General features: G+C 44.1%; 1 protein-coding gene across 1 annotated transcript; it reads right to left on the bottom strand.

Annotated features, from left to right (window-relative positions):
* Positions 1–1,244: 1,244 nt before the first annotated feature.
* LOC306964141 (histone-lysine N-methyltransferase SUV39H1-like) lies at positions 1,245–10,100 on the bottom strand. The gene is made up of 6 exons (XM_079558060.1): positions 10,057–10,100; positions 8,854–8,999; positions 6,450–7,109; positions 5,064–5,210; positions 2,380–2,509; positions 1,245–1,489 (listed from the first exon to the last, which is right to left on the bottom strand). The coding sequence occupies exons 1-6, from the start codon at positions 10,073–10,075 to the stop codon at positions 1,347–1,349; spliced, it is 1,245 nt and encodes a 414-aa protein (XP_079414186.1). The 5' UTR covers positions 10,076–10,100; the 3' UTR covers positions 1,245–1,346.
* Between the last annotated feature and the right edge of the window lie 3,928 nt (positions 10,101–14,028).

The raw sequence follows: 14,028 nt of genomic DNA, 5'->3' as shown, positions 1-14,028 counted from the left end.
AGTCATTTTATGTTTTCATGTAAAAATATTTATTTTTTGCATTTGCAGATATTTTCTGTGACGAGTCTAATAAATGGATAGAGCCAGGTTTCAATTGGTCCATTTTATTGTTGATATATTTGTTCAGACAGATTCTGGATCTAGTTTTCTGAATAAACCATTTCATTGTGAGAAAAATCTGTAAAAATTCAAATTTTGTCTTATTTTGGGATTCAAAAGTCCATAAATCAGGCTGGGAATTCGATATTTACGAATTTCACGGAATGTTGTTAAAGAGCGGAATGAAAACGGCCCTAAAGTTGAGTCCATTATTCTGCTCATGCGCCCTGTGTTTATTTCTCCCGTCATTAGCCGCTGTTGTCTCCCAAAAGGAAATGACCATATTTGGATTTACAGCGTCATCTCGGTCACAGCCTTCCGCGCTACACATGGATACCAAACGTGTCAGTATTTGGGAATGAATAAGCGTGGGGGGGAAAGCTCGATGCAGCTCGTTGGGACTTACTTCCTGGAAAGCTCCGGTTCGCTAGCAACAAAACGCCGTCACATGAACATCGCAAAGGACATGTTTTGTCTTTTTCAATGTCGAGGGAGAAAACAAAGCTAATAATCTCAACAATGCCCACGGATTGAAAGTTCTTATGTCTAAACAACAACAAGCTTTTTTCCTTCCTGGTGTTTTGGTTTGTAAAAATCCCTGAAAACAGCGCGTGTCTTTACTGTGAAGTGTGAATCTCCAGCTCGTCTCCATGGAGATGTTGCTGCTTTGTTCTACGGCACAGATGTTCCACTATTCAGCCCGTGTGAGGACGACCCGCTGCATGTACGGTCTGCCATGTTTGTTTATGGTCTTGACACGAAGCAACCTCCAAACCTGGAATGTTCCGCACTGGGGCTTTAATAACGGGGCTTCCATCTTGTTAAAATAACACACGTAAAATAATCATCTAAAGGCAATTAACGAATAGAAGTTCAGATTATGGAACCCTTTTCACATTTCTTCGTCTCTAAACTTAACATTAGCCATTAGCTGCATGACAGAAACGCCCACCTTTACGAATCCTGCATCCCACACAAAAGTCCTCTTAATATTCCCCAGTAACTCAGTGTTCATGATCTTCAACACTGATTGAAACAGGAGTACACTGGGGCAGGAGCTAGTCTTTCCCTTTAGCAGGATAGTTCAGTATATGAAGCCGTCTGAACAGTACCCAGCCCCGGTCGTAGCTGCAGCGTCTGCGCTACATGGCACTCCCCATTGTTCAAATCAAACCATCTTGGAACATAAAAAAAAAAGCATAAAAACTGAAATTCCTGATAATAGTCTTGAGTAAACAGAGGGCAGGCTAAAAGAGGTATTTTCGGCAGGAGCTGGAGCCGCAGCGACACTCCACGCGGAGCCTCTTCTTTGGGGAGCTCTTTGGAGAGACGGGCAGCTCGGCCAAAGTAATACTGTCCAACCTGCTGCTGTCCAGGTCCACCGGGTCGACTGCGGGAACAGAGCACACAGACACAGGCACAGGGGTGAGCCTTACCCCGGGACCAGACTAAAGTGGAATTCTACAATGTTTTAGGAGACTGGTATTAAATGACCCAAGTGATGTGAACTTCTTGTCCATCCTTCCTTAATCAACCTTCTACGACTACTTTAAACACGGTAGCTTTGACATTTGTTCTTGAAAGGACTTACAATTTTGCTCTTCCCTCTTTAACTCTTCCCTCTAGAGGCCATAAGCACAACTGCAGGTGTAGTAGCAAGTTACCATTTTTTTAACTTATTAAATGTCTTGGTTGAGTAAATACTACACTGACAGGAAAGGCGAAGGGAGAGAGGGATACTGTGCATCCAATTATACAATGGAAATATTTTTTTTTCACTCAAACTTGGCTGTAAATACTGTTTAAAGTGACGCTAGCCCGCAGTTAGCTTTGCCCGTTAGCATGTTAGCTTCTTCTTCGTGATTCCATTAGTGTGTATTGCTTTCTCCGCACCGGTGGCAGTCAAGTTGCAAACATGGTTTTCTGTCCAGAGACACCAGGGGGAAATGAAAGACCCTCCAATCATCCCATAAACACTTGTATTACCCCCACAGGGACTACGGGAAGGATTTATTAAGGTAAACACGTTACTTAGTACTGCTTTAATTGTACTCGGTGGTGGTAAGCACCTTTGTAGCTTCAGTTTCCGTTGGGGGAGACTGACAGAAGGGCTGTTGCGACTGAACAGTGCACACAACTGACCACCACCATACGTTCACTCACACACACGTCATTCATCCTGGCCTATTGTACATGTTTTTGGCTAACGTGCCGCCCTAATGTGAGAGCGTGCAGCATCAGTATATCACATCAGCTTGTCCTACACGCCCCAGTACCCACTCTGCATCTTGTAGTCGAAGGTGAGCTCCTCGCCGGCGCAGATGGCTCGTGTGGAGAACAGGGCGATCCTGGGCAGCCTCTCGTCGATGTTGTCTATGAAGACGTTAAACACCTGCAGGTTGGGGTTGCACTGTGGACACAGAGTTTACAGTCACAACATCACAAGGACATGTTTGGAGAGGTCAGCAGCTTTCAGACGCGAGACTCCTGAGAACAGAAGTGGGTTTGGAGGCGGGCGGGAACTCGTCTGAGACACACCCAACTGTAACAGAATTCTACTATCTTATTTTTTTAACTAAGTGTCAAAAGGTCAATTTTTTCATCAAAATCAAACTTTTATTTGCATTTGACATCAGTTTTAACTAAAGAGACTCCGAAGAATAAGAGAATACTTAAAATAGGCTTTATTTGAAATAGTTGTATCATCTAAAAACAGACACCATGAGCACCCTCTCCCCTGCTCTGCCACTTTTCCAACATAATTGCCCATTTTTATTTTATTATTTCAAAACATGTTTACCCAGTGCTTGCCCCATTATCCCATTTTTTTTTTTTTTTTAACAAAAACATTGTTTTTTTGCCCCCTCCAATTCCCTATATTTTAGTAAAGGCATCATTAAAGTATAGTTAAAGTATCATTCACCCCTCCTGGAACCGCCACCTTAACGTGGTGGGGGTTTGAGCGTCCGAATGATGCTCTGTTGTCGGGGGCTTCGTGCCCCTGGTAGGGTCTCCCATGACAAACAGGTCCTCGGTGACGGGTCAGACAAAGAGCGGTTCAGAAGCGCCTTATGAGAGACCAACAGGCCCGGTTAGAACCATGAGGCCGTCCTTCTGTGGACCCACCACCTGCAGGGGGCGCCATAGGGGGGCTGGTGCAATGTGCTTTGGGCAGCTCCAACAGCTGCCCCCACGACCCGGCAATGGAAAAGTGGAAGAAAATGGATGGATGGATAAAGCATCATTCTGGTATCAGTATCAAAAGTCAAATATCATTAAGTACTGGTATCGAAAAAAATGGGACAGTACCCAGCCTTAGGTGTGACAGGAGCATCTCCAGAAAGTTACTCAAAATCTACAGGAAAGCTTTCTCAATCTTCAAAACAAATTTGGACCTCACTGAATGTGAAGACGACAAAAATGATACTGTTCAATTGTAACAGATCTGCAACTCTTCGACCTCAGATGGATCCATCACTATGATCTATTATGATCATTTATCAGCATACTTGCAAATTTCACTTTTTAATTGTTCTTCTTTAATGACTCGTGTAGATGAGCTTCATCCCGACATACTGTATGTTGTGTTTCCAGTCTCTGGGGGGCAGCAGTCTCAGCAGAGATGCCCAAACTTCCCGATCCACGCACACCTCCCCTAGCTGTTCTGGGGGGACCCCGAGGCGACACCAGGCCAGCTCGGAGACATAGTCCCACCAGCGTGTCCTGGGTCTTCCACGAGACCTTGTCCCACTAGGACATGCCTGGAACACCTCCCGCGGGAGGCGACCTTTCGGACATTACCCAAATCTCATGACCATAGGTGAGGGTGGGAACATAGATCGATCGGTAAATCGAAAGCTTTGCCCCTCGGCTCAGAGGGGCAAAGCCAGAGGGGTGACAAAAAATTGTGATTTTTCTGACAAATATTTCGATTGCAATTCGATTATACATTTAAATGTATCAAATATAAAAATTGAAAAACTGCTAAAGTGAAGGGAGTTACTTTTAGTCAAACAACATATTCTTGCTCAAACTGTCCCACATGAGAACAATACACAATAATCTACTCTTCTGGAGGAAACTCAGACAAACATTTATCTGTTGCAGCCAATGGCCACTGGCTGCTCAGCTTTATGCCCACAACACTAGAGGCCGCCATTGCTCCTCCATATCGCCGCTGGTCCCCCATTGAAAAGCATTGGACTTTAGACATGTTAAAAACAACTTTAAAGCCTGGTCCCAATTTTTTTGGAACTATCTAGAGCTAGATATTCCTCCTGTGATAACGCTGGGTTAGTTACAATTAAGGGGACCAGGCTGGTTTTCCTAAGAAGAATTTTAGAAATCTCGTACTTAATGAGGGTCGGACTGTTAGCATTGGAGCAGCGCAAGCTACACGTCACGCAAGGGCCGAGTCTACGGTGAAAATCCCGCCCTTATGCCCTTTTTAGGAACAAACTTCGTCAGAGCTGGGGAAGGGGAGTCTGTAATTCCGCCATGATTTCCCCCACGAGCCTAATCATTATGGTAAACGGGGAGGAGTGAGGAGAAGCTGTCCATGGTTGAAGCTGGACCTGAGATCAGAGGCGCCACAAATCTGATCAGTGACATCTACTGTATCACTCAGAAGAAGAAAAAAAACTCAGCCTCTTGAGGTTAGGTTATTAGAGTAGTCAAACCCTCGACTGCCATTGGATGCCATATCGATAAACCTGGCAGCCCTACTAACTGGTTCATGTGTTACTTTTGGAAACGGGACTAGTTTCTTGAGTTTTTAAATGTGAATGAAAGATCATGAAAACAAATGTTAATCAAATAAACTTTGAATCATGCAGTTGTTTAGCAATGTTAAAAAAGGATAGAAATCCCATATGCTGGTTTAACAGTGATCTATCGTAGGATTATGGCAGTATCGGAGTATCATGAGGTTGTTGTATCCAGAGGTTCCCTCTCCCTACACTCACACTGTGGTTGACAAAGTGCGAGATGTTCCCGTAGTGCGCGGCGTCCACGGTGTACACGTCCTCCACGTAGTCCAGGTCGAACAGGTACGTGGAGCCCTGGCTGTCGTACTCGCGGCCGCGCTTCTCCGCCTCCTCATTGGTGATGATCTGCACACAGACATTGCACTTTAGTTACACGGAAAGTTAGGAAAAGAGCCGTGAATAGTCCTCTCCTGCCGCGCTGTCAGGAGGACACTGAGGACACTGCATACACTGGCTGGACTTGGACAATGCTGCGCAATTTTGGCAAAAATATTGCTTTTGAACAGAAATTAAAATTAATTTCAATGAATTAAGGCGATGATGCTATGAAACAGGACTGCATGATTTAGGAAATGTGTGTACATCGAGTTTTTCTGACAAGTGGACTATTGGATGTGCTAAATAATCACGATTCTTCACTGGAACAAAGGCATTACCATTTGAGAGAAGACTTAACTATGATCTGTAAACTAAACCAAGGAGCATTTGTACTTCAGAACATGATTAACAAAGCACAGGGCTAGCTGGTTTTATAGGGCTGGGTATCATTAAAAAAATTGTACCAGTACTTTAACAGGACAATAGGGAGTTTAAAAATGTGAAAGCTAAGTATTTTCCTCCCCATACACGTTCCAGCCATGTCCTAATGTGTAGAATGAGCTCAGACCACAAAATCCTGCACTGTCACTGAAAAAGCTGCTGTAACGCTATTATAGACAGTGGACTGAACACTACTACTAGTACTACAGTCAAATCTTTTAGTGTGAAGTGAACAAATGATCCCTCAGACCCTTTCCTCACAATCAATGTTTCAGAACCAAGAGGCACCAAGAGCCCCCACACCTGCAGCACAGGAAGCGTCACAAGAGGGGCTACAGCAAACAAAAAGGGGACAAACGAGGAGATGGTGAAAGACTGCTGTGGAGCGGAGGGAGCTGCACAGGACCAAGAGGAAGGAGGAGATGGGGAAGCTGACCAGTGCAGGACACCACGCTCTGAAATAGAGACAAACCCAGGAGGCGCTGCACCATTTCAGAGGATCAGAGGGCAGCTAACCAGGTTTCTGCCGGGTGCTACAGTTTTACTTACTTTACTTACCGAGTCTATCCTATTAGTTTCACAGTTTAAGTTGAATAACAGAAATGAAGGCACTTTTTAACGATATTTTACTTGTATATCTAAAATGCAGCAGAATGCTGGAAGTGGCATGTGTTATGTTTTAATTCCCTTATTCCCTGTTAAAGTTTACCTGTTTTTTTTGGTTGTGCTCTTAAATTTTTGACTGTGCTCCTAGATTTCAGAATTAGGAGCACAAGCGCTACCTGTAAAGGGGTACGGATACTTCTTCAGCCCACTGTAACTCACCTCCCCTATGTACTCCATGACGAAGGTGTTCTTGTTGATGTGCTGCAGTGTGCGCACGCCCCAGCCGCGCCCGTTCTCCGTCCTGAAGATGCACAGGTCAAACTGGATGCCCCGCTGCACCACTCTGTTAGGGCAGTCGGGACTACACCGGCAGCGAGAGTTGCACTCATAGATGGGCTGCCCCGCTCTCACCCGCAGCCGCTGCTTCTCGTTGTAGGCCAGCCTGTGCAGAGACGCCCCGGGACAGCACCCGTCCACCGGGTCCTCCAAACAGTTAATGCACTCGCAGCCAACCGCCATCTCGTCCAGCACAATGCCAGGGCCGGCTTTGTAGTTGTTGATGTAGGTGAAATGTTTGGGGGGCCCCTCCAGGTCCACGTCGTTGATCACAAAGATGCGCCCCGGGTGGTTGCGGGTCTGGTTGAGGTGGGCTTGCCAGCGCTCCAGACTTTGCCGCAGTCTGGCCTTTTGGACCAGGAAGGAAGAGATTTCTTTGTCGAGCCGTCGGGGCACGCACCGGCGCTTGTGGCGGCGCAGCTCCTTGTCCAGGTCCAGGTGGAACAGCTTCATGAGTTTACGGCACTTCAGGTTATCTTTGGGCTCCCACGTGTTCTCGGCCATGGCAAAACCACGCCACTTCACCAGGTAGAACTCCTCCTCCTGGACAACAAAGAGTACTTTCAAAAGGTCAGGAATATACATATCCAACTTTGCTGTGATCATTATTAGAATACTTTATGGAGACAATCTTTTCTGGTGGTAAGCTCCGCATGTAGACGACAGGAAATAACATCACACCATCAGCTCCTCTGACCAACAGCCATCACTCACTCACAACATTCATATACACATGGTGGATACAGTGCTTTGTCCAAGGACACAAGACAGAGCGGCGATTCAATGAGTAGAAATAATTATTGAAATCAGGATTTGGGCCAAAAAAAAAAAAAAGTTCTGTAAAATCTTGTTCTTTAGGGTAAACGGTAAACATTTTTGTGTTAAGACAACAATCTCTAACAACTGGTTTTAGATTTAGATCTGATGTTATTTTTAAACTATCATCTATCAGATGGAGCTGAGACTAGAACACTTGTTAAGTAGAAAATGTCGCATGAACGCCTCTTCATTGGGGCTGCACCGATACCGATACCACATGCTTGTACTCATTAATCTGGTCCCAATACAACACTTCCGATCTCTGACTTTTGAAATTTAAACTGAACATTTAAACTCTACACAGAAGCACCATAACCTGAGAAGGAGAATTTAAAGTAAAAACTTCAAAGTAAAAAAAATAAGCAACAGTGCAGTAAAGTTTAAGATTAAAAGGAAAATATGAAACTACTGAATTATCACTGTACAACAATAATAATAAACACATGACACTATTTTATAATATTACAATGAAGTTTCTCTGCAAACTGATTATGATGCTCGAACATGAACAGATGCGTCATCTCCAATGTTTCCGAGAAAACGTTTGATCCTGGTCGGATTTTCTGACTTCCGACATTGGTGGATAAATCCTACATCAAAATACCTTTGTATGTGCTAAATGTGGCCATTAGGTGGGGCAGAGCATTCATCTACAAAAAAGAAAATGTAATGTGAATTTTTTTTAACTAGTCTATATGTCTTTTACATTTCCAAAACGAATTAACAACAGACTTTGAAATAGCCTGCCTTTTTTGTTTCTTCCAAGCCTGTACCGGCACTCGCAAGTCTTAATTTCATTTCTTTATTTGAGCAGTTGGGTTTTTAAGTGACAGTTTAACAGTTATTGAGAAGAAAACAAAAGCCCTAAACGATTAGGCTTTTTATGTCTTAATGTTTTCACATCAAAATGAGGCATTTAGGCTGTGCAGAGATGACCACAATTGTGAAGAGAAAGATAACATTGAATATGCAAGCGACTACTGCCTCTCAAATGCCTGACCAATCAGAGTGATGACATGCCCCCCTCCTCTTTTAGGGGGAGGCTGGCAAACCGCTCCAGACCCCAGGGCTGTGGAAACACCTGCAAAATGCTCCGGCCCGTTCTGGTCCTATGGAAATGCCCCATTTTTGTTTTCAACATTCTGTCTCCAATCATTTGTCTGTTACAGGATTAACTGCTTTAAATGTCCTATGTCCCAGTGTGGCGAGCTCAGTGAGGTATGTCCACTATACCGTATAGGGCCAAGGGTTCATGATGCCTGCTCATAAATGCTCATGTCAGATCTTCTACCTTTCTTTAACATCCAGAGGACATGAGCTAATCAGGATTTTGTTTTTCAAAGCAGTGGAAAACATCTTTGTTATTGAGTTTGTTTATTGCAATTGTAATAGTTAATAGTCAGTTGATAGCTCCATCCATAGCACATGTCAATAAAACAATCCAGCCCCACAATGTGTCCATCCATACCTTGACCCTCTTGTAGTCGCAGATGAACTCCACCTCGTAGTCGTTGACATTGGTCCTGCTCACCCCCAGCTCCTTACAGCGCAGCGCCTCCAGGCGGCACACCGTCTCCACTTCATCCCAGGACAACTTACAGGGCACATGGCAATCTGCAAAACAGACTCTTATTATTTCTACATACACTTGGATAAAACCACTGTGCCTCCTGCAACAGGCCAGACACACACTGGAGCACCCACAGGGAGAACCCAAAACACACTCTGTAGAAAAGTCAACAATCAATGTGTGCACATCATCAGGTGTAGATAACAATAAAAAAATAAAAATAAAAATAAAAATAAAAATAAAAATAAAAATAAAAATAATAATAATAATAATAATAATAATAATAAAAATAATAAAAATAATAATAATAATAATAATAATAATAATAATAATGCATCGGTTTGATATAGCACTTTTCTGGACACTCAAAGACGCTTTACATGGCATTATTCATTCACTCCATACTTGGTGGTGGTAAGCTACTATTGTAGCCACATCTGCCCCGGGGTAGACTGACGGTAGTGAGCCCCCCACCTATTGATCCGAGGTCAGCTTTACCTAAATCTAAAATCTTGACTGGAGCTTAAAGCTTAAAGGTAGTGGTAACGCATAATTTGAAAGCTAAGACCGACAAAACTAACCGGTCCTTAACTTTTTGTCGCCACATTTTTCATCTTCTTTTATCTGTGCTTTTTCGAGGCTTTATTGTCGTGTTGTTATCACTTTTTCATCACATTTTTGTGGCCTTTTCTTCACTCTTTAGTCGTGCTTCTTTACTGTGTTTTTGTTGCTTTTCCGGCGCCGTTTTGCCACTTTATAATTGCACTTCCGTCGCTATTTTGAGGCTTTTTTCAAGAAGCTTGCAGATTTTGGTGAGGCCAAACTGGAGATAGTGTGCTCGGTTCAGGCGGGGATTAAGAGGTTTAGCTCAAAGAAGTAGTAAACATGTTAAATCGGAGCACTGTGCAGGTGCACCGCAGTTTAGTATCGAGCAGAAGCAAAACAAACCCTCGAACAGCGTCCTGTTCGCAACATTAACAAAGTCTACTCTGCGGAGCTAATGCCAACAACAGTCCTCCGGGACTTAAAGCGACCGAAGGACTGGTTTTCACGCAGAAGTATATCCACAGTCACATAAGGGAAATGTTAAGGAGCCATTACCTTTCAAATGTTCCGCCATGTTTAGCGCGAGCCGCCAAAACGGTCCTGTGCGGGAGGGCGGGTCATAGGCGGAGCGCTGCAGAGGCACACAGCCAGGCCGCGCCGCCATTGGCTGGAAGTCTGCAGCTCTTCTTCTCATTGGTGGCATTTATGATGGGGGCGAGTCCAAAAAACTTAAACAAAGTTATTTGAATTCACCAACTTTTTACGCACATAACGTATCAGTGTGGGGAATAGGGGACTACGCTTACCGGAGAAAACAGGCGCAAAGACGTTTGTGACGTCAGGAGCAACATTGTTGTGCTTTTATGTCTTTTCCCTGGCTTCTCTCAGACTTGGGGCAACGGAGCATGTATTATGTTTTCTCACACGCGGGAAGGCCACATTTATTTATTTCATCAATATCATTAAATGTTGCAAGGAGGTATCTGACTTCACTTGAAAGGAATAGGTATCTATGCTTTCAAACTTCACATAATCTAGGGCTGAATCAGAATTCCTACAATAATTGCTGGGTTGCAGGTTCTAGAATGTGATGATGTCACCGGACCCAGCGGGGGGCAGGGGCCACTTTTTCCTATTAACAGCATTACACTTCCACAAGTCATATCTGAAAAGAAAATGTATGAATTACAAAAATGCTCATTAATATCAGTCACTGGGCCCATGATCTCTCTGTACAAGACCAAACATTTTTCACATTCAAAGCACTTCATAACCTGGCCCCTCCGTACATATCTGACCTCCTCCACATCGCAACTCCTGCCCGCACTCTCCGCTCCTCTTCCACTCTCAAACTCTCTGTCCCACCGGCCAAACTCATCACCATGGGGCACAGAGCATTCAGCCGCTCTGCTCCCCAGCTCTGGAACTCTCTCCCCTCTGACCTCCGTACCATAGACTCTCTGCCACTCTTCAAATCCAAACTCAAAACTCACCTGTCCAGACAGTCCTACACCATAGCTACGCGCTCACCTTCTCAATCGTCTGTATTCTGTTTTATTGTGTTGCTCTTGTTTTTAATGTTTTTAATGTGTCCATTGTACAGTGTCCTTGGGTGTTCTGAAAGACGCTTTTAAATAAAATGTATTAAACATTTCCTCAAAAACAAAATCATTTTTCCTCTATATAATCGTATAGGCCTTTAGAACGCTGTGATGTCACCTGCAACCACCTGGACAGTAAACCTGACGCTGTTCTTCCTGTCCGCTATCTCTTCCCATTAAAAATGAGCAGGGTCCCACAGAAATGAAGCGAGTGAGTGGTGGTCAGAGGGGCCGATGGCGCAGACTGGTTGCCTTGTGTCCGTCAGTGTACCCCAGGGCAGCTGTGGCTACAATAGTAGCTTACCACCACCAAGTATGGAGTGAACGAATAGTGCAATGTAAAGCGTCTTTGAGTGTCCAGAAAAGCGCTATATAAAACCAATGCATTATTATTATTAGATTATCAAGTGTTAGCCATAAAAAATTATGACAAGCTTAATTTACATTGCACTTTACATTCCAAAGTACTACAACAGGTCAATAAAATCAGTTTAAAAAAAAATGAACAATGGCATAGTACAACAAAACAAGCACAATAAAAACAGTCAGAGGGCTACAGACAGGGAGAGGTGTGGTTTACGATTGTCCAGAGCCGTTTATTGGGCACTACGAATGTCTATCATATGTGTCTGCAGGAGCCATAGCCAATCGCATCAATTGTATCAGATGACGTACCCTAAACCTTCGAGCTAAACTAGAACACGGTCTAAAGCTTGATCGAAATATGGCGTCGCGTCTGCTGCTGTCATGTTGGATCTGTAAATAAACTTTTAAAAATATTTTTTATCCATAAATAAACTACAACAGCCTCTTCCATATGGCGAATCGCCCATCATTGTCTCGCCGTCCCTCCTCAGCCTGTGATTGGTCCCAAATCCATGTGAAGATTTGGGCCATGGTCCCCAGACTGCTGTGAAGTTCCAAAGGAAGCACACAGCAGCATGAGGATTCCCAGGCGACAAAACTTCCTGGCTAGCAACAGTATGCTAACGCTAGCAGCAACAGTATGCTAACGCTAGCAGCAACAGCATGCTAACGCTAGCAGCAACTAATCAATGCTGGGACAGAAACTATGATTGGATGTCCCAACTTTTTTTCATCGAGTGCAGCATATTAAAGTGTATATATATTGCTTTTTTGGTTGTGGTTTTTGTCGGGTTTTCATGCGTCAAAAGTGTGTTGCCATTTTAACGCTTTTTAGATTTGGGTAAAGCCAAACTGGAGAAAAAGTGCTTGGTTCAGGTGGGGGTTAAGAGATTAATAGTATCGGCTATTGGCAGAGACTCACACTATTGGTATCAGAAGCAAACCAATCTGGATCGGTGTATCTCTAGTCATACCCGTTGCTATGGGCGGGCCATAGGGGGCCGTGCCCGTCCCCCAAGATGCTTGTGCCCCCCCAGACACAGATGTGGTGTAGTCTACGTGATACGCAGGTATACGCCGTATAACCACGAGAAGGCCTGCAGAATTACCACTACAAATTGGGCAAAGATACGTATCACTCATTTGCGCAGTGTTACTTTTGCGCTTTCTGCCCAATTAGAGACCAGCCCAAACTCCACAACAAGTAACTATTTCCTCCCCTGACACCGAGAGAGGCATTTCATCCCTCTCTCTCTTTCTCTCTCTCTTTCTCTGTCTCTACAGGCGCTCGTTCTACAGCCCCAGAGTCCGGTCGTTTTCCACACTCAGACACGTGTTTTCGTTGCATCGGCGCAGTACTCTGCACAGATGCAAGGCCCAGCTCATTCAGCTGCTTTTGAAAAGAACCTCACTCATAAGTTCATGTCTGAGTGGAAGGATGTGTTGATGAGGAGGTTCAGCTCGGAGAAACGCCACCTGCAACATACTGACGTTTCCGCCACGAGGACTCGTGTAGCAGCTGTAATTGGTCTGGTCATGTTTGCTGTTGATTATGTTTAATGTAATGATCAGTGTGCGCCAGGGCTACGCGAATACCATATGAAAAATATGTACTTCATAGTAATACTAAATGTGCCCCCCCGTGGATTTCATATGCCCCCCTTAAGACTGACGTCTGGCGACAGGTCTGTCTCTAGTCACGGGGTGGCCGGGGGAGCACACAGTCACAGCCTCTGCCTGTGTGGGGCTCAAACGCCTGGGTTTCACAGCCATGCACACAATGTGGAATCCAAGTGAGGCCGTGTTTCTCAGACTGTGGTACAGCTGAACATGAGGGTAAGCACTTTAGAGTCCATTCATCCATGCATTCAAGATTACAGGCACCCGCTCGTTTTTGGAGAAGTGCACAAAGCGTTGGCCACGGACCTCGTTTCCTCCACGCTTCCTGGTCCAACAGCCTCCTCCTCAAACAAGCAACCACGCTGTGATATAATCTGAACAATCTGTGACCGAGAGATGTGCAATGAGATGTTTTTGAACAGCACTGTCATGTAGCTGAAGCACATCCGGTTTGGGCTTAGACCAGTTTGCTCGATTCAGATGCACCCTTAGAGAAGCAGCATGAGTCCAGAAACAATGTGATGGGTTAGGGGTGGGCCAATATGGTCTAGTCCTTTTGTTTATCCTCTTTCCTCATTAAAACTTTACTTAAAATGTGTTTATCCTTTGGGTTGTGGCTTGTCACTGAACGTTCTTAACAAACAAGAACATTGAGTGGAATATGAAAACTTGTGTCTGCTGTTGTACATTTGTAACCACTGTATGTCAGGTAAACTTAGATCTTAGCTTGTTTCTTCACTAGTTTACTTCTAATTTTTTTGTTCACCCTCTCATATTACAATTCTGTCCATATATTTTATGTTAGCTCCATTCCACCAAAGAAAATTCCCAGTCTGTGAACACCCCTTTTACTGACAATTGCAGCAAAAACACAGATGTATTTACAAGTATATTTAAAAAAAAGGAAACAAAAATGATGAGTAGGAAAAGCAGTCACCCA

Source organism: Gobius niger, assembly GCF_951799975.1.
Source record: "Gobius niger genome assembly, chromosome: 6".
Classification (NCBI taxonomy): domain Eukaryota; kingdom Metazoa; phylum Chordata; class Actinopteri; order Gobiiformes; family Gobiidae; genus Gobius; species Gobius niger.
This window is presented reverse-complemented; position numbering and strand designations above follow the sequence as displayed.